The following is a 20,051-nucleotide window of genomic DNA, read 5'->3' on the forward strand; positions in this document are numbered from 1 at the left end:
CTTATTCTTGCTCCTTCAAGGTTACTGACAAGAGATTTGATGTATGGTGTGGCTACTATCAAACATATCTTGACCTAGGTATAGTTACTTGGTGAGACGGTAATCACTTTGTACCTTGTAAATAAACACAGTATTCACTGGACTGCACTTATGTGTCTGTACTTCTTTTGTATCTCTGTTTATTCTGCCTAGTATTTCTAATCCACATGTTCCTGCCCCAAAACATATGGACCTGTTGAGGCTGGACCCCAACAGATGTCACCTCAACATGTAGCTATGCCATAACACCAACATACAATAAAAATCTCTGGAGAGTCCCAAACTTCTGTATGTACCCCTAGTAGCCAGGACAAAGAGCAAGTCCAACATATGGGATTGGATCCGTTTTCCAATGTGTGTTCTTCAGCAGAATAAACCTCTATTTGGCATAAACCCTGGAAACTGTGATGAGCAACGTCTTACAACATAATGTGAGCGTCAATGGCAGTTCATCTGAGAATCTGACACGTGGCAGCTTCCACACTAAGTCCCTGAGTATTAACATGTATCTCTTTTAAGGAAAGTGGAATGCCATAGAGAATTGGCAAGATTTTCAAGAACACTTGAAATGCTCTTGAAATAATCACTCAAGATGAATCTTCCAAGGAAACAAGTGTATTTGTGTCTTACCCAATCCTGGTACAAGAGCACCACGCCCCAGTGAGCTTCCAGCAGCATCTATGAGATCCGCACGACTTGTGAATTGGCCATCTGAAATGTTATATACCAAACTGGAGGCCAGGACTGTGGAGACAGACAGCTCTTTAATCATCCTGAAGACACTCTTTAAAACTTCCATTTTAGGCTCCTAACCAGACTTCTTTTGAAAACAACAAAGATAGACAATAAACACAGAAGATCCCTGAAAAAAAATGCTGACCAAACGTCTTCACAATATTTTTGAAAGTGAATTTAAAACAGCAACATTGATATGAAGGAGCCGGGCGGTGGTGGCGCACGCCTTTAATCCCAGCACTTGGGAGGCAGAGGCAGGCGGATCTCTGTGAGTTCGAGACCAGCCTGGTCTACAAGAGCTAGTGCCAGGAAAGGCTCCAAAACCACAGAGAAACCCTGTCTCGAAAAACCAAAAAAAAAAAAAAAAAAAAATGTAAACATTGATATGAAGGTGTTTTTCTAGTTTAAAGGATCAAAAGAGAAAATGGAAAAGGGACAGGAAGACTCAAATCACAGGATGGCAGCGTGTTAGGAAACATTTCAGTTGGGTCTTATAAGCGCTGGTATGAGGCTGTTCTCCCCAGCTCTCATTGTGACTCAGATACTTGGACTTTTCCCTCAACACAGGAGAGTGGAGCAGTGAAAAAGAAGGGCTTTGGGTGTCTAGGTTTGAATTCAGCTCTACCGCATCTGGATGGCACAGGAAAGTCATTAGCCTCTCAAGCTCTTCACTTGCAAAACAGAGATCATATAAGGTGCTGTGCTGGATAGCTTTATGTCACCTTAACACACGCTATAGCCTCTCAAGAGACGGCAACCTCAATTGAGAAAATGTCTCCATAAGATCGGGATAAAGGTCAGTCTATAGAGTATTTTATTAATTAGTGATTGGTGGGGAAAAGCACAGCCCAAGTGGTCCTGGGTTCTATTTTTGGAGGAGAGAGGAGGCCATTTGTTTGGTTCCCGGCCACCCGGCTAGCTTAGACCTGAAATAATCACACAGTAACTATATTATTTAGAACACTGCTCGGCTCATTAGCTCTAGCTTCTTATTGGCTAACTCTTACATCTTAATTTAACCCATTTCTACTAATATGTGTATCACCACATGACAGTGGCTTACCAGCTAAAATTCCTAGCATCTGTCTCTGGTAGCTCCACAGCTTCTCTCTGATTCTGCCTTCTTCCTCCCATGCTATAGGCCAAGCCAGTTCTTTATTCATTAACCAATAAAAGCAACCTTCTATAAGAAAGAAAGCTGAACAAGGCAAGAGAGGCAAGCTAGTAAGCAGCACCTCTCCGTGGCCTCTGCATCAGCTCCTGCCTCCAGGTTCCTGCCCTGTTTGAGTTCCTGCCCTGGCTTTCTTCAGTGATGTGGAAATGTATGCTAAATAAACCCTTTCCTCTCCAGCTTGCTTTTGGTCATGTTGTTTCATCACAGCAATAGACCCTGACTAGGACAGGAAACCTATCTCATAGCTGCCATGCAGAAGAGGTGAGTTAAAATGTCAAGCACATACATGTTAGTTGCTATTGCTGACATCACACCCACACCAACAACTGTTTTGTGTATGTACAGAGTTTTACCATGATGTCCAGGCTAGACTTAAACTCCTAATTCCCTACTTCAACTTCCCCTGTGCTGGAACTACAGGTTCCTGCAGCATCTTGCCTATATTTATCTGCTTACATTCTTTTTTGTGTATCTGTCATGTTTTTTTGCCTTTGTAGTCTGGCCTCAAATTCACTATGTAGCTCATGCTTTCACCCCCCCCCCAGGGTTTTTCTCTCTTTTGATTTATTTGTTTGTTTATTATGTATACCCACTCCAGAAGGGGCACCAGATCTCATTATGGATGGTTATGAGCCACCATGTGGTTGCTGGGAATTAAACTCAGGACCTCTGGAAGAGCAGCCAGTGCTCTTAATCTCTGAGCCATCTCTCCAGCCTGCGACAGAGTTTCTCTGTGTAGCTTTGGAGACTGTCCTGGAACTTGCTCTGTAAACCAGGGTGGCCTTGAACTCACAGAAATCCACCTGTCTCTGCCTCCCGAGTGCTGGGATTAAAGGTGTGTGACATCACTCTCCGGCACAGCCCATGCTCTTGATCCTCCCAACTACTAGAGTAGCAGTTCTTGGCCTGTGGGTTGTGACCCCTTTGGGGGTCAGTCGCCTATCAAATATCCTGCACATCAGATACATCCATAACAGCAGCAAAATTATAGCTACGAAGTAGCAATGAAATAACTTTATGGTTTGGAGGAACGTCACCACAACATGAGGAACTGCATTAAAAAGTTGTAGGATTAGAAGGTTGAGGACCACTATATTAAGGTCTTACGGGTATATTCCAACATTCCTGGCTCCTTTCCCCCTCAACACAATCTCAGTACTTTACCTCTTACATTTTTCTTTTCTTATTCCACCATTACAATAGTGGTAACTATACTACTTCTAGACTAAACTATACTATTTCTCCCCCTGCCCCTGAGGATGAAACTCAGGACCTTGACCATACTAGATAAATACTCTCCTGAGCTATACCCCCCCTGCCCTGTTTTTTGTTTGTTTGTTTGTTTCATACTGTTCCAACCCACAAAATGATCTTACCCAAGTTTCTTCTCCAGTGTACTTCCTATCACAGAAGCCCTTACTCTACTTGCACACATAGATGAATTACACTTATTTCTCACAGCCAGGCATGGTGGTGCACACCTTTGATCTCAGCACTCAGGAGGTAAAGACAGGAGGATCTCTGTGAGTTTGAGCTCAGCCTGGTCTACCGAGTTAGTTCCAGGACAGCCAGGGATACTCAGAGAGACCTTGTCTCAAAAGACAAGACAAAACAAAAAATACCCATTTCTTACCATTCCAACTTGAGACCCCAAGAATTCTCTCCTTTCTAACTCCACAATGACCTCTACTCCCACAATCTGCAACATGCACACCTGGCCCCTCTTTCCAACAATGGCCATTTCTCATTGTCACTCCTCGAAGCTCCTAAAGGTAACTTCAGACTAACTACCTAGCAGTTCCATGGTCTGAAGGGAAGAACTGGTGTCTCCTTGTGCTGAAACTATGGTGACCAATCTGTAACAGGCCACAGAAGGAAGTATTTCCTGGGCTGATATGAAACCATGGCATCAATTGTGTCCTCATGGAAAATGGTCCACGAAGAGCCATTCTAATCAATGAACCTAAATTCCAGTAAGTGAAAAAGCTATGCTAGGGAGATTAAAAACCCAAGAGACCTTTAATCCCAGAATAAGGAGGCAGAGACAGGTGGATTTCTGTAGTTCTAGGCCAGATAGGGCTACATGGAAAGACCCTGCATGAAAAAATAGAACAAGTTTAAAAAGTTATATTTTGAGGGCTGGGTATAGCTCAGGGGTAAGAACATACACAGGCCCTACGTGCCATCCCCAGCACCAGACAAATCCTCAGTCTGTAACTCACTGACCATTATTGTTTTGTATCATCAGAGAGTAACAATGATTGATAACAGAGCAAGTTTACAACAATAAATAAAAGTGCTTTAAATCTCAGAGTTACAGACTGTGGTAGTTTGAGAAACATTCCGTATTGGCTCAGGAATCTGAACACAATCCTCTATTGGTGATGCTGTTTGGAGAAGTTATGAGGAGGTGCAGCCTTCAGGAGGAAATATGTCACTGGGGACAGGCTTTGAGATTGCAAAGCCTCGCACCTTCAAGATCATTCTCTCTCCTTCAAGCTTGTGAAGAAAGATGTAATTTCTGACTGGGTGTGGTAGTGCATGCCTTCAATCCCAGCACTCAAAGGCAGGCAGATACCTGTGAGTTCAAGAAGAACCTGGTCTACATAGCCCTGGGATAGTCAGGGCTATGTAGAGAGACTTTGTCTCAAAAAAAAAAAAAAAAAAAAAAGTGATTTCTCAGCTTCTTGCTCTGCTGTCATGCCTCTCTTCTATGACAGACCCTTATTCCTCTGGAACAGTATCAAAATAAACTCTTTTTCCTTAAGTTGCCTTTGGTCATGGTGTGTTATCAGAGCAACAAAAAATAACTATTACAAAGCTACATCAGGAAGAGCATTCCAAACAAAATATACTTACTTTTTAAAGATGACAAGCCACTGGTTCCACCAAAAAGAGAGCGGGTGGCAGAGCTGCCAGACCCCCCTGGAGGTGGGACCAGCATCACCAAGTATGTGCCACAAGTGTACATGGGTGTCTTCCGCAGCATTTTCAGAGGAAGGCCACAGCTAGTATTTGCTGGAGAGGGGAATGAAAATGTTTAGTAAAAGTATTTTGCATAGACTCAGATATAATGAAGGAGTCCAAACTGAAACAAAGTTAGGCCATGATTAGAAAGAGAGGGAACTAGAGATGGCTCAGTGATTATGAACACAAGCTGCAATTCCCAACTCCTATGGAGCAGCTCACAACTGTCTGTGATTCTAGTTCCAAGGGATCTGAATATCTCTTCTAGCTTCTGAGGGTACTCAGCACACAAGTGGTGGTGAACAGACATACATGTAGGGGAAACACTCATCATATGGAATAAAGGTGTTACCAATGTCCAGTATGCCTTATGACTCAAATCTAAGAATGAATGTTTACAATGAATAAATCTCAAAACTGAATCCCAACATCAATTAACTGGGAATTGATACTCTTTCCTTCCTTCCTTTTTCTTTCTTTTCTCTCTCTCTCTCTCTCTCTCTCTCTCTCTCTCTCTCTCTCTCTCTCTCTCTCTCTCTCTCTCTCTCTCTGTTTTGTGTTGTGTTGTGTTGTGTTGTTTTCCAGACAGGGTTTCTCTGTGTAACAGTTCTGGCATCCTGGAAATTACTTTGTAGACTAGGCTGGCCTAGAACTCAGAGATCTGCCTGCCTCTGCTTACGGATTAAAGGCACATGGGGCTCCTACTGTTTTTTTTGTTTTGTTTTGTTTTGTTTTTTGTTTTTTTTCGAGACAGGGTTTCTCTGTGGTTTTGGAGCCTGTCCTGGAACTAGCTCTTGTAGACCAGGCTGGTCTCGAACTCACAGAGATCCGCCTGCCTCTGCCTCCCGAGTGCTGGGATTAAAGGCATGCGCCACCACCGCCCGGCTCACATAGTAATTTTTAACCTGCATGGCTTATATAGTATTCATTATATATACATTTCTTACTATTTTGGGGGGGAGTCACTGACATAAGATACCATCAATAGAATAATTTTTGTTTCTAGTCAGGAGATATGGAATGCACATCATCTCCCCAGCATCCAGGCACTAGTAGAGCGGACTTAAGGACTGTCTGTAGCTGAGCTCAGTGAAGACCAATGACATCAGCAAGAAGTACACTAGAGCTTTCGGAAGCTGTCAGGCTACAAAACACAACAGAGAGAAAAACATTCTTGGGGTTTAGATTAGAAGAATATGGGGCTGGAGAGATGGCTCAGAGGTTAAGAGCACTGACTGCTCTTCCAGAGGTCTTGAGTTCAATTCCCAGCAACCACATGATGGCTCACAACCATCTGTAATGGCGTCTGGTGCCCTCTTCTGGCCTGCAGGCATGGAGGCTGAACACTGTGTACATAATAAATAAATAAATAAATAAATAAATAAATAAATAAATAAATAAATAAACAAACCAAGTTTTTAAAAAAAAAAAGATTAGAAGAATATGTAAAATGAAACCTATTCTTTCTCTTTTTTTAACTTTTATATTTTAATTTGCCCAGAGAGAAAAGAAAGACACTGTCACTCCTGGCGATGGAGTGACAGGTGACAGTGTAGGTGCTAGGAACCTAACTCCAGTTTTCTGAAAGAGCAGCAAGGAAACCTACTCTTTCTGATGTTTTGAATACTTCTGCTTCAAACAGCTCCATTTTTTAAAAAGAACATAAGCTCTCAACAAATATATTCTTTATTCAGAACAACAATTTCTGTGGTAATAAAAACACAAAAATGTAATAAGTGGAAAACTTCAGAAACTTTGCAGCTTAATAAGTTCACCAAAGTGTTTTCACAGACTTACTGACAGAAAATATGTTTTAGCTTGTCACAGAGTAAAACTCCACATTTTAAAAATTATTTTTACTTTCATTTATTTGATGAGTGGGGTAGTATGCATACTTGCGTGTGTGTGTCAAGTGTGTTTATCCATGGATGTGGAGGCCTGAGGTCAACTTCAGGAGATATAACTAAGGAGTTGTCAACTTTATTTTTGTTATTTCTGTTTTGAGGCAAGGTCTCATTTACTGCCTTGGTTGGCCTGGAACTAACTATGTAGAACAAGCTAGCCTTGAACTCACAGAAATCCCTAGTCCTGGTAATACAAGAGTGTACCTCTATAACCAGCTTTTATTTTTTTTAATGCTAGGAGAAAATTCAGGTCCTCATGCAGGCATGCTTTGCATGAACTTTACTAACTAAACTATCACTCTAGCTCCAAAGCTAGATTTTGTGAATGTTCAATTAATCACAGACCCATAGGAACTAGAACTAGTGGATTTTCAGTGTAGTAGCATGTTAGTGAACACAAAAACTCATATAGGGCTGGAGAGATAGCTCAGTGGTTAAGAGCATTGCCTGCTCTTCCAAAGGTCCTGAGTTCAATTCCTGGCAACCACATGGTGACTCACAACCATCTGTAAAGAGGTCTGGTGCCCTCTTCTGGCCTGTAGACATGCACACAGACAGAATATTGTATACATAATAAATAAACAGATTTAAAAAAAACTCATATAAAGGTACAAAAACCACATTTTGAGTAACGAGCAGTTTTTACAAAAAATCTAATTGTTTGTTGTTGAGGTTTTTATTTTGTGTGTGTGGTTTTCAAACAGGGTTTCTCTGTAGCTGAGGCGGACTCATTTTCCCAAGTGCTAGGACAACAGGAATGAGCAGTCACACCCTACTAACAATTCTAAATATAGTATTGCCTTCTGAGGTCTAGATGGTTCTGTGATTAAGAGTCAATGTTGCTCTTCCAAAAGATCCAGATTCAATTCTAGTATCCTCATGGTGGGTTACAACAATCTGTAACATCTGTAACTCCAGGTCCTGGAGATCCAATACTCTCTTCTGGCATTCATGGGCCAGAAGACACAAGTGTCGTACACAGAAACACAAGCAAGCAAAACATACATACACATAAAATAAATGTATACAACCTAACAGCTGGGTATGGTAGTGTGGAAGAGAGAGGGAATCAGGGCTGGAGGCAGCCTTGACACATGAGATCACAGTGGAGGAGCACTTGCAAAGCTGGGAAGTAGCCTGTTCTTTTTTTTTTTTCTTTCGTTAAACAAAGAAAACAGATTTACTAAGTATACTGAAAAGAATTTGGTAGGCATGGAGGTAGGACTAAATACAGATCAAGATTTTACATGAAAGTGCCTACTTTCTGGGTGTCTTCTTTACATTTATTTACTATGTGCATGTATGTGTACATATGGTGGTCAGAATACAATTCTGTGGAGTCGTTTCTCTGTTTTCACCTTTTACGTGCGATCCAGGGACCAAATTCAGGTCGTCAGCCTTGACCACAAATACCTTTACCCAATGAGCCATCTTACAACCCCCAAAACATTTACTTAGGTAAAAATAACTGTTTTGTGCAAAGCATCTCCCATGATAAAGCAAGCATTAACAAAATACTCACATTGATACCACAGAGGCCTTGGCAACAAGATATTGTCCTTACAGTCTAATATGAGCAATAAAGTATTTACTGAACAGCCTCATTTTTTTTTTTTTTTTTTTTGGTTTTTTGAAGACAGGGTTTCTCTGTGTAGCCCTGGCTATCCTAGCATGTTCTGTAAACCAGGCTGGCCCCGAACTCACAGAGATTCACCTGCCTCTGCCTCTTAAGTAATGAGAGTAAAGGAGTGCACCACCATCGCCCAGCCAATCAACTGCAAGAGCTTTTCTTCCCAGTATTTCAAACAGTATAAGGATTAAAGCAGAGACTCAAATTCATTTTAGCTCAAATTCAGATACTCTTTTTTTTGGAGGGGGTACAGTAAGGTGATCTCACATAGCCCAGGCTGGCCTCCCACTCATGACTCCCCTGCCTTAATTTCCTAAGGGCTAAGGCTGCAGGTGTGTCCTGATGAGGCTAGCTGCATTTACAAATCTTTCCTGACAGTGATGGTGCAGAGAAAACTACAGGTAAGGCAGAACTGTTACAGGGCTCACACCCTGTCCACAGTCCAGACCCACTGGTCACTGCAGGGGAGGCGCAGAGAAGGTGGGCTCTGTGTGCTGCACTGAGGAGCTGTAGGCAGGTCAGGAAGAGGCAAACGCACCTGCTTGATCCTCCTTCAGGGTGTTGGAGATGGTGGAGCCAGTGAGGGCCGCCAGTGTTGCCGACGGGGAAGCTCTGTACCGAGACAGTCGGCTCAGGAGCATCTCATTGATGCTTTTAGCGGATTCTCCCTCTTTTCTCATGAGGATTGTGCGTTCCTGAAGCGGGCTGGCTACAAATACCCCATTTTCCACCTAATATTTAAAGAAAAAAAAAAAGAGAGAACCTGAAATGATGTTTCCATCCAGTTAGCAGATATCTTCTGAGACTACTTCTGTGACCAGAAAGCTTACAAAGCATTTTCCAGCCACCTGAGCAAAGGCATCTTTCTAGGCAAACCACTTCCATGCTCCAGAGGAGCTGCTTCAGACAGGGAAGGCTAAGCTCATTCTCAGAACTGTCATTTTTCATGGCAGCTCATATTCAAAGTGAAATCAGACAACATTAATACATTCTGCAAATTATTGTTGCTTATAACCCTTATATTGAATTCCATAGGCAGCTGCTCACTAATTATGAACCTTCTGGCAGATACAAATGAAAGAGAGGAAAACAAATCAACTAGCCCTTGATTTGTTGCTGAGGACAATTGTGAGGTTAACATGGTTTGAAAATGTAACTGGTTGTTAAGACCTAACCACGCTTCCCACAGAGCCAGTTGCCTGGACATGGCAGAGCAATCCTGTAGCAAGCCACCCTGGCTAAAACACACAGCAAGCTTCAAGCACACCTTGGCTGGCCTGCCAGTTCCCTAACTCAACACTGACTTTTCCCCCAGCAAAGTCCCTCAACAATGAGGATCTGACTCGCAACAAACCACCTACCTGCTTTCCATCCCTCAATCTTTCTTTTCTTTTTTGAGACAGGGTCTCATGTAGCCCAGGTTGGCCTCAAGTTCATATACAGCCAAAGGTGGCCTTGGACTCTTGATGCTCTGTCTTTCAGTGCTGGGGTTACGGATCTGAATATCATGTCTCTGCTTTCTTTCTTTTTTCAAAAACTTTCCTAGCTTTTCTCTTTGCTGAAGACTTGGATCACTTCCCAGGAACTTCTCTTCCTCGATTCTTCTCTAATTCAAGGCCCTGGGTTCTCCCCTTGCTGATTTCCCAGGGAGAAGCATCTCTCTGAAGCCATTTGAGATTGCTCCCAGGTCCTGGCTTCTCTCTTCCCTCTTTCTTGCCTTTCTCCTGTCTTCTCTGTTTTCAAACACAGAACATTCCACTTGGATTCACTGTTGAATGACTGAAATGGCTAGGAGGGAAAGGCCCTTGCTGCCATACCTGATGACCTGAGCACAATTTCTGGAAAACACACAGTAGAAGGAAAGAACCAATTTCTACAAGTTGTCCTGACTGCCACACACACACCACAGCATGTGTTACCTGTGTGGGTTTATGTGTGCGTGTGTGTGTGTGTGTGTGTGTGTGTGTGTGTTTGAAAGAATGTAGGTTTATTTGCTGTTTTGTTTTGTTTCCTAGACAGGATTTCTCCGTGTAGCCCTGGATCTCCTGGAACTCACCTTGCAGACCAGGCTAGCCTCAAACTCAGAGATCCACCTGCCTCTCCTTCCAAATGCTGGGATTAAAGGAGTGCACCACCACCACCCAGCTTTAAAGAATGTGTCTTTAAAACAGACTTTGATCCATCTCAGGAGGCCTGTGTTAACCAATGCCCCTTGAAAACCCAGTCTCCTAGATATGGAGGGCCTCAGAAACCCATCCCACCAGGGAAGACAGCAAGCCTGGCCTGCTGCTTGCAACCCCTGAAGCCAAGAATGAGGGTACCATGGGCCAAGTCTTTAGAAGTCCATAGAAAGCCAAGCCAGGATCCAGAGGGTAAGGCTGACAACAAATGGCAGAGAAAGCACACAACTGAGAGGTGCCGTCCACAGACTCCAGGGCAGCTGCACACATGGTCACAGAGGATAAGGGAAGGCTTTTTGGGGAGCCCCAGACTGCGGCTCCCTTTGCTTCCTACTCCTCCTAGGTTTGGCCTCCTTAACTCTGTACCGTCTCATGAGTACCACTCTGGACAGATCACTGTAACCTAAAGACTGAATCACTCACCTTCCCCCTAACTCCCTTGCAGGTAGCCTTGGCCAGAGAGACCTTTGGAGTTTCTATTTTTATAGTCTCCATGGCATAGCCCTTCCCTGAACTGCTACTGTAAGCACTTACTTTGTATAAGTAAGTAGAACCAAGAGGGACCCTGCTGGCTACTCTCCGCCTCCTAGCTCTACATTTCTATTTATGGAAACCATTGCATTTGGTATCTAAGACCTCAGCTGGAACACTGTACCCAAATTTCCCAGGGCTGACTCAATCCCATCATTCAGACCTCAGATAGCAGTCAACTCACAGAAGCCTTCCCCGCTTGCCCGTCAGTGTCCTCACGACCCACAACTGAGCACATTCCACGGTTCTGCTCCTGCACATACGCATCTCTCTGAAATGACCACACAGTTACTCATTCATGGCTTGTCCTAGAATGCCAGCTGCCTGATGTTTGCCTGGGAGAAAGTGGTTACCACAACATCCTCAGTACTGGGGAGGCATTCCCTATAGGCCCTCCCTCACATGCAGCTCCAGCCTCTGTGGGAACACCCCACTTTCTCTACAGCTTCTGTCTTAAGCTACGGTCCCCTTATCTCACTGCTCCCACCCCTGCCTCTAGCATTTCTACTTAAATCGCCTTTTGTCCCCTAAAATTTAACACATCTACTTCTTACTGCATTGTTTTACCCCCACGCTCATGCTCTATTTATTTATGCTACACAACTCTAAATATAACCCTGTAAAAGCATCCAAGACAAAAATCGATCTCATTAAGACTGGCATTCAAAAGCATTACCCATCTGGTCCTATGAGGAAATCAATAGCTAATGTAAAACAGTCTCTTACTGCACTTAGTGCGCTGCAAACTGAGATGACAAAGCACCAGTGAGCAGTAGGAGGAACAGGTTTAGGGCATGAGTACTAAATCTGTATAACTTCAGTGATGGGGTGACTGTACTCTGAACCAAGAAATCACCTTCTTGTGGACTTCACCTGCACCCCCTTGCAAAAGGGTTATTTATCCCTTGAGTATGTTAACAGTTTATAATCCCTCGTGGAGGAGGAAGAGGAGTAGGGAGGATCAGAGACCCTCACTTGAAATTCCAGCCACTCCCTACCACCTGTTGTGTGTACCTCAGTATCAACTACACATGGCCTTGGGGAACGGCTATAGTACATATAGACCAGGGAAGAGTTGGGAAGAGAGTTGCCCTCTCTGAAGCTGCAAGGAAAGTCCTGGTGGGAGCTCTCCCATTCCCATAAATTAACAGCTCATCTATAAGGCTGTAAGGAACCCTAATAAACTTGTTGCTTTTGAAGAGTTTAGCAACACCATGCAGTTCAGAGAGGTGCATGACTACTAACCTCAAAAGGAGAGTACAGCTGGGAGCAGTGAGTAGTAGCACAGTTAGCTGTGACAAGGGGCTTCTCTCCCAGTCCAGGCCTCTGGCCAGCTCTAGCCAGTCTTCTACTGCTACGTAGTGAATTTGCCACACACCAAAAGTCACTTTAAAACAAACATAAACCCTGGACTGGAGAGATACCTCAGTAGTTAAGAGCACTTGGTTCCCACCATCTACTTAGGGCGGCTCACAACTATAATTCTAGCTCCAGGAGATCTAATGCCCCTCGCCTCTGTGGGCACTGGCACTCACGTACACAGACACATAATTAAATATAATTTTTTTTTTTTTTTTTTTTTTTTAGTTTTTTCGAGACAGGGTTCCTCTGTGGTTTTGGAGCCTGTCCTGGAACTAGCTCTTGTAGACCAGGCTGGTCTCGAACTCACAGAGATCCGCCTGCTGGGATTAAAGGCGTGCGCCACCACCGCCCGGCTAAAATCTTTTTTAAAGTACCATAAATTCACACCCTGTCCTGTTTAAGCCCTTTATTGATTTCCCAGATACACCCATGATACTGGGTTGGTGAAATGGCCCAGTCAGTAAAGACGTTTGCTGTCAAGCCTGAGGAATGCAACTCCCAAAAGCTGTCTTCTGACCTCTATATTCATGCCATGGCAAGTGCTTCCCCTAACCTGCAAATAAATAAAGGTATTTAAACAATCCATGCTACTATGAAGGTAATGAAGGTTAACATCTGCTAACCTTCTCAGCCTTGGCTGCTTTAGCCTGGCCCTCTGTCATCATGTTCTCAGTGACCATGGCCTGTCCCCTCTTGGATGCCACACTGGCCTTCTACTGCAAGCCTTGTATACTTGCTGTCCCCTCCTTGCAGACTGTCCATCATCGAGGTGCCATGTCTCAAAAAATCCTTTGGTCTCAAGCAAACTGCTCACCTTGCCTATTAGGAAGGGCCCACTAGCCACCTAAGACAAAGGAGGCCGTGTCCTCCTCCCAGCTCTGCCCTACTTTCTTTCCTCCCAACATTTAACAGCAGCTGTGTTTATGTTTTTTCTTCCCCTTTTCTTAATTAACTCCCATGCTCCTACACAAGTCAGCGAAGACAAAATTTCACCAACCAGCTACCCAGACAAAGCAATATAGTAATTACTCATTGGCAAATGCTTTTAATCCAGCACCCTCAGAGCAGAGGCAAGCTTGGTCTATATAGAAAGACCCTGCCTTAAAAAGGAAAACAACCACAAAAGGCTCGGGTGAATAAAGATGGGTAGCTCACTTATCCACATCACAGTTTGTGAGAACTCTCTCTTTGGGAGAAGGGAGAGAGACCCAGGACTTTAGGAGAGAGCACAAGAGGGGTAAGGTGCCACTGAGTCAGACCACGAGAAGCAGCAGCAGCGTATGGTTACAGGAACAAGAGACCTTCCAGGACAAAACAAGCAGGACCTAAAAAGAGTGTTCTGAGAGGTACAGAGTGACAGGAGTCCCCAGCAGGAGCTCAAGGCAGGCTGCTGTGCAGGCAGTTCTGTAGCCTCAAAGGTTGGAATTTTAAGGGTCTGGAGTTTGAGGAGGCCTGTATCTCCTGAGCATAATGATGTACCCTGTGTGCCCGCACAGTTGAGTTCCCCCACTCTGAATTTGACTATATTACTGTTGCACATAACATGAGGTTCAGGAACCATGATGAGTGTTCAGCTACCTAAAGAACTCCTTCCTGTAAACCAGGCACCATGAGACCCTGCTTTAAGCCGGGCGGTGGTGGCGCACGCCTTTAATCCCAGCACTCGGGAGGCAGAGGCAGGCGGATCTCTGGGAGTTCGAGGCCAGCCTGGTCTACAGAGCTAGTGCCAGGACAGGCTCCAAAACCACAGAGAAACCCTGTCTCGAAAAACCAAAAAAAAAAAAAAAAAAAATGAGGCCCTGCTTTAGTTGAGACTACTGCATAATGGTGAGGGACCCTAGGGATGAGTGGCCACCTTCAATGTCACAGTCCAGTCAGGTATGATGGCTGCTGTGCCACAGGCAGCAGAAGAGCCACACATTGCCACAGCTAGAAGTTGCTTGTTTGAGATGGCCAGTTATGTAGGATGCCCTCTACACTCCCTCCCGCTTCTCTCCACTTACTTCTCCCTTTTATTCTTTCTTTTCTTTCTTTCAGAGTGAGCAGGTTAGTTTTTTGTCAACATGACATAGCTAGGTAGTCTTGGAGGAAAGCTCCTCAAACTAAGAAAATGCCGCTATAAGATTGGCCTGTAAGCATTTTCTTTCTTTCCTTCTTTTTTTGTTTGTTTTGTGTTTCTGGTTTTTGGTTGTTTTTTGTTTTTGAGACGGGGTCTCACTATATAGTCCTTGCTATCTTGGAACTCACTATTAGACCAGGCTGGCCTTGAATTCACAGAGATCACCTGCCTTTGCTTCCTAAAGTGCTGGAATTAAAGGTGAGTGCAAATTTCCTGGATTAGTTATTGGTGGGGGAGGGTTCAGCCTACCATGGGGTCCTGGGCTGTATAGGAAAGCAGGCTGAGTAAGCCATTGAGAGCAAGACAATAAGCAGCTTCCTCCATGAGCTCTCTTTCAGTTCCTGCCTCCAGACTCCTGCCCTGACCTCCCTGAATGGTAAACTATGTCCTTAAGCTAAAATGAAGTCTCTCCTCTTCAGACTGTTTTTGATCATGATGTTTATCACAGCAATAGGACCTAACGAATACAATGTGTTTGTATGGGTATGTGTGTGTCATGACACTTGCTAGGAGGTCAGAGGACAACTTGTGGAAGTCATTCTCTCCTTCTACCATATGAGTCCTGGAGATTGAATTCAAATGTTCAGGCTTGGTAGCAGGTTCCCTGACTTACTGAGCTGTCTTACTTATATTCCATCTCTTACATCATATACCTGTCTTCCTATAATGATTAGTTAATCATTGTAAAAGGCATTTCATTACAAGTCATTTTGAAAGACAAGTCATTTAGTTAAATCCTGACAGTTTATCCATTTGAGTTATGAACCTCCAGTTCCTGGAACAGGTTCTGGTTGGGAAGCCAGTCTGAGTACCTGAAGCAGAGAGTCATATACCAAATGGAGAAGAAGAGCAGCTAGAACAGAAGGAAGGGGTCTTGGAAACAAGTTGTTGCTCATGATTGCTAGGAGAATCGGCATACAAGGCCAGGAAGGGACCGGTCAGTGAGAAGATGTGCTCTGCATTGCCACAGGAAGGTGAGCAGTTTCTGTCACACTGTATTGATCAATTACATCACACACAGCTACAAGCTTGAGTAAAGAGAAGGCTATTAGACCACTAACAACAAAAGTAAGCTGCTACTAGACTGGAAAAGAGCCGTGCAGTGGTGTGATGTGTGCACCTCAAGGAGACTCAAGGGAGAATGGAAAGCCAGGCATGGTGGCATACATCTTCAATTCCAGTACACAGGAGGCAGAGGCAGAAATATCTATGTAAGTTTGAGGACAGCCAGGGCTACACAGTGAGACCCCATCTCAAAGACAAAAAAGAAATGAAAGAAAGAAGAAAGGAACAAGCCAAGCATGGTGGCTCAGCTACGAATCCCAGCACTCAAAAGTCAGGAAGATTGCGAAGCTTAAAATAGGACCTGTAAGATGCCTCACAGGTACAGGTGTTGTCAACCCAAGTCAGTGGAAGGAGAACTGACAACACAAAGCACAAAGCTGACTTCTTTCAGTCAGATCTCCCCCAAATGATTCAAAGGTCTCTTTTAGCCTAAAGCAGACTCCCCTCCCCAGTATTTGCTTTCTGCTCTAAACAGCAAGGCCATTTCAGCTGTCCCAGCACTTCCAGCAGGTGTGGTCTTTGACTGCATAACCAGATACAAACACAGCTTTGTGTTGTCTTCGCAGTTGGTTTATACTTTGGGAATCAGTTTCCCATGGGTTGTGAAAATATGTCTCTATTTTTGCATCGAGAAACCTACTGACTAGCCTAGTCTTTTCCTAATTACTCATCATTTGGTATATATGTGTGTGTTTTATTTCTAGAAACTTCAAAATTCTCACTTTATTTTGGATAATCTAAAATTTTACAATAATGTACCGTGGTGTAGGCATTTTCCATTCTTGTATCAGATGTCTATTAATCTAACAACCCATACCATTCAATATGAAATCTCTCTTAATTTTTGTTTTTTAGCCATGTGATAGTGGCATATGCCTTTAATTCCAGTACTATAGAGGCAGAGACAGGAGCCCTGGCCTACAGAGTGAGTTCCAGGACAGCCAGGAACACACAAAGAAACCCTGTCACGAAAAACAAAACAAAAACAAAATCATTTTACTTTATGTATGAGTGTTTTGCTTGCATGTATACATATACTACATCTGTGCAGTGCCCAAGGAGGCCAGAAGAGAGTATTGGATCCCCTGAAACTGGAGTTTAAATGGTTGTGAGCTACCATGTAGGTACTGGAAACTGGAGGTGACCATGTGGGAGGAACTGCAGTTGGCAATAGAGCTTTTAGAGTACAGTTCACCAGTTAGCACAACTAAACCCTGCCCGGAGTGGGGGCAGGGGGTTGACTCCAGTGTGGCTGTTGAGTGGAAGAATTCCACTGTATCTAGTACAGTGTCATTGTTTCATGAGAAAATCCCACTCCTCACTGGGCGATTTACCTGTAGATCATAATGACTATGATTTTTATAGAACAATGATGCTTAGTTGGATCAATGATTTAAAGATACAAGTGCTTAAGACAGTTAGTGAAGATGATTAAGGAATTGGTTTAGGTTGCTCTAACAATTGCTTCAATGAAAGAGATATAAAAAGGAAATAAAATTAGAAAACACTATCCTTTTGCTATGTGAGACTTGATGAGAATAAAAAATGAGATCAAGAACGTTTCACACATTATAGATAGTTCCACGGATTCTGCCTGTGGAAAAACAAGTTTATGATTCAAAAAGGCAATTATGTCCTACACCCAAGGTTAGGTATGAGTTCCTTGGTCATATAGCTTACAGATTTAATCACAGGATTCAGAGTGCCCTCTGAAAAAATTAAGTTGTGAAAGGAAATTAAATGACTCTATTGTGTGTAAAGAAAAAAAGAAGGGCTGGAGAGATGGCTCAGTGGTTAAGAGCACTGCCTGTTCTTCCAAAGGTCCTGAGTTCAATTCCCAGCAACCACATGGTGGTTTACAACCACCTGGAATGAGATCTGGTGCCCTCTTCTGGCCTGCAGGCATACATGCAGGCAAACCACTGTGTATGAAAGAAAAGAAAAGAAAAGAAAAGAAAAGAAAAGAAAAGAAAAGAAAAGAAAAGAAAAGAAAAGAAAAGAAAAATAGATTGGTTATCTAGACCACTATGTGCATGGTTTTGTAGAGTAGAACAAGGGTAAGAATTTGCTATACTGTAACCTCAAACTGCTGCCTGCCAGTACAAAGGAATTGGCTAAAATATACTTGGCTTGCTTTAAACTTTCTTAATCAATAATAAAAGAATCATTGCCTTCGGATGAAGATGTTATGGTGAGAAAAAAAAACAATACAAGGGAAAATTAACTACATGTGTACCTCTAAGAAAAATATGTAATGTGATCATTGTATGATTTCCTCTTTTGTAAAGATTTTAATTTGTTTTTAGAAAATTAGTAATTTGTGATTGTGAGGTGATCTTTTTGTGTAGAAATTTCTGCCTTAGGTGGTATAAAAAGAATAGGAGAAAATTAAGACAAGTAATTAAGTTTTGCTTCCTTGGATAACGCTCCTGTGTGTTCAGTTGCCAACTCCATATCTCCTCTCCAGCTTCTCTGACCTGCTGGAGCTGGACTTCAGAAAGAAACCAAACTCTACTACCCTGGAAGAACAGTCAGTGCTCTTAACCTCTGAGCCATCTATCCAGTCTCCTCTTCATTCTTCCTTCTTTACACATGGCCTTGCTGTGTAGCACAAATTACCCTTAAGCTGGCCTCAAACATGATCCTCTTTGTCCCAGTCTTCCCAGTCACCTGGCTTTCCCAAGTTTCACACCTGGCAAGCTACACTGGTTTTCTCATTGCTTAAAATCATCACTTATTTTCTTAGTTGGTTATAAGTAATCCTTTATTTACCCACTACTTTCACCTGAATCTACTTCACTGCCCTGCAGCCAGAACTCAAGCTCCACTTGATCAGGAGGAGCCCTGTGTACCTTGACCATTTTCCCACCCAGATGGTAGAACACTGTTGGCTCACAGTGAGTATTCAGTTGACATCCAATACCTTCTCATAGCTCCAACTGTGACATCCCAGGTGTTTATTTCTGCCCATGGAGCTGTTCTTGCTATTTCAGTTATGCCCACAAGCATTTCTGCTAAGACTCTCTTGCAATATATACAGTAATGATACCGCCTCTCGTGGCCAGATTACTCTGCAGAAAGCAAGGATCCAGTGACCCCACATAGCCCTAAACCACAAGTATCCAAGGACATGCAAGAGGAAAACCAGTGCTGACAAAACTGAACACACTTTAGGTACTATAAGGGTTGCAGGCTCTTTGTATATGAACCTGAAATAAAAGCAAAATATATTTTTCTGAAATGATACAAAATGAGAGTTAAACTCACCACAAGTTCAAAAATGTCCATGAAGACAGAATGTCCCTTTGGGGTTTTCTCATTCAGACTGGCAGGAGACCAGATCCAGTAGAAGTAAGTACCATCCGAAGAGAGGTGCACAGTGCTCATGGTACTGCCTGTGGGGAGCGGACTGGCTGGCATGGGCACTGTCTGGCACACCTGGACAGGAAAGAAGGCCCTTCATTAGAGGAATGCAAAGATTCTGTTTGCTTGTTTTTAAGATTTATTTATTTATTATATATACAATGTTCTGTATGCATGTATGCCTACTGGCCAGAAGAGGGCACCAGATTTCATTATAGATGGTTGGGAGCCACCATGTGGTGCTGACAATTGAACTCATGACCTCTGGAAGAGCAGCCAGTGCTCTTAACCTCTGAGCCATCTCTTCAGCCTCATGCTGGCCACTTCTATGGACTGCAGTCTCCACTGGACCAAGTACACCTAGCATTTGACACTGGAAGGGACTGAACAGCCCTTGTTTTGTTTCTCAAGACAGGGTCTCACTATATAGCTCTAACTGTCTGGGAACTCACTCTGTAGACCAGGCTGGCTTTTGAAATCACAAAAGATTTGCCTGCCTCTGCCCGAGTGTTGGGATTAAAAGTGTGAGCCACCACACCTAACATAGGATGCAGAAATTCTAATCTGACGTGACAGCTCATTGGCACTTTGTACTCCAAAAGGAAAATTCATTAGGTTTCTCATCAGAACAAAACTGTTATTTATACCCATGAATAACATATAAATAATAAAAATTAGTAAGAGCATAAAAGTTCATAAAATAGACCGTAAAATATGAACAGTCAAGCAACAAATGAAAATAGACTTTAATTCAAGTTACATTTTGATAGAAAAATATTTCCTAAATCTTTTTTTTTTTTTTTGGTTTTTCGAGACAGGGTTTCTCTGTGGCTTTGGAGCCTGTCCTGAATCTTTTGTTTGTTTGTTTGTTTGTTTTGTTTGTTTTTTTGTTTTTCAAGACAGGGTTTCTCTGTGGCTTTGGAGCCTGTCCTGGAACTAGCTCTGTAGACCAGGCTGGTCTCGAACTCACAGAGATCCGCCT

General features: G+C 43.1%; 1 protein-coding gene across 9 annotated transcripts in view; it reads right to left on the minus strand.

Moving 5' to 3' along the window:
• Hectd4 (HECT domain E3 ubiquitin protein ligase 4) overlaps positions 1 to 20,051 on the minus strand; it is a 183,850-nt gene that overhangs the window by 108,661 nt on the left and 55,138 nt on the right. For all 9 annotated transcript variants that reach the window (XM_057763496.1, XM_057763491.1, XM_057763497.1 and 6 more), the window contains exons 7-10: positions 18,974 to 19,144; positions 8,988 to 9,180; positions 4,808 to 4,966; positions 670 to 783 (exon numbers count right to left, since the gene is read on the minus strand). In XM_057763496.1, coding sequence (XP_057619479.1) covers positions 670 to 783; positions 4,808 to 4,966; positions 8,988 to 9,180; positions 18,974 to 19,144 — 637 coding nt within the window. The remainder of the gene's footprint in view (positions 1 to 669; positions 784 to 4,807; positions 4,967 to 8,987; positions 9,181 to 18,973; positions 19,145 to 20,051) is intronic.

The sequence above is a fragment of the Chionomys nivalis genome, chromosome 3 (assembly GCF_950005125.1).
Source record: "Chionomys nivalis chromosome 3, mChiNiv1.1, whole genome shotgun sequence".
Taxonomy (NCBI): Eukaryota; Metazoa; Chordata; class Mammalia; order Rodentia; family Cricetidae; genus Chionomys; species Chionomys nivalis.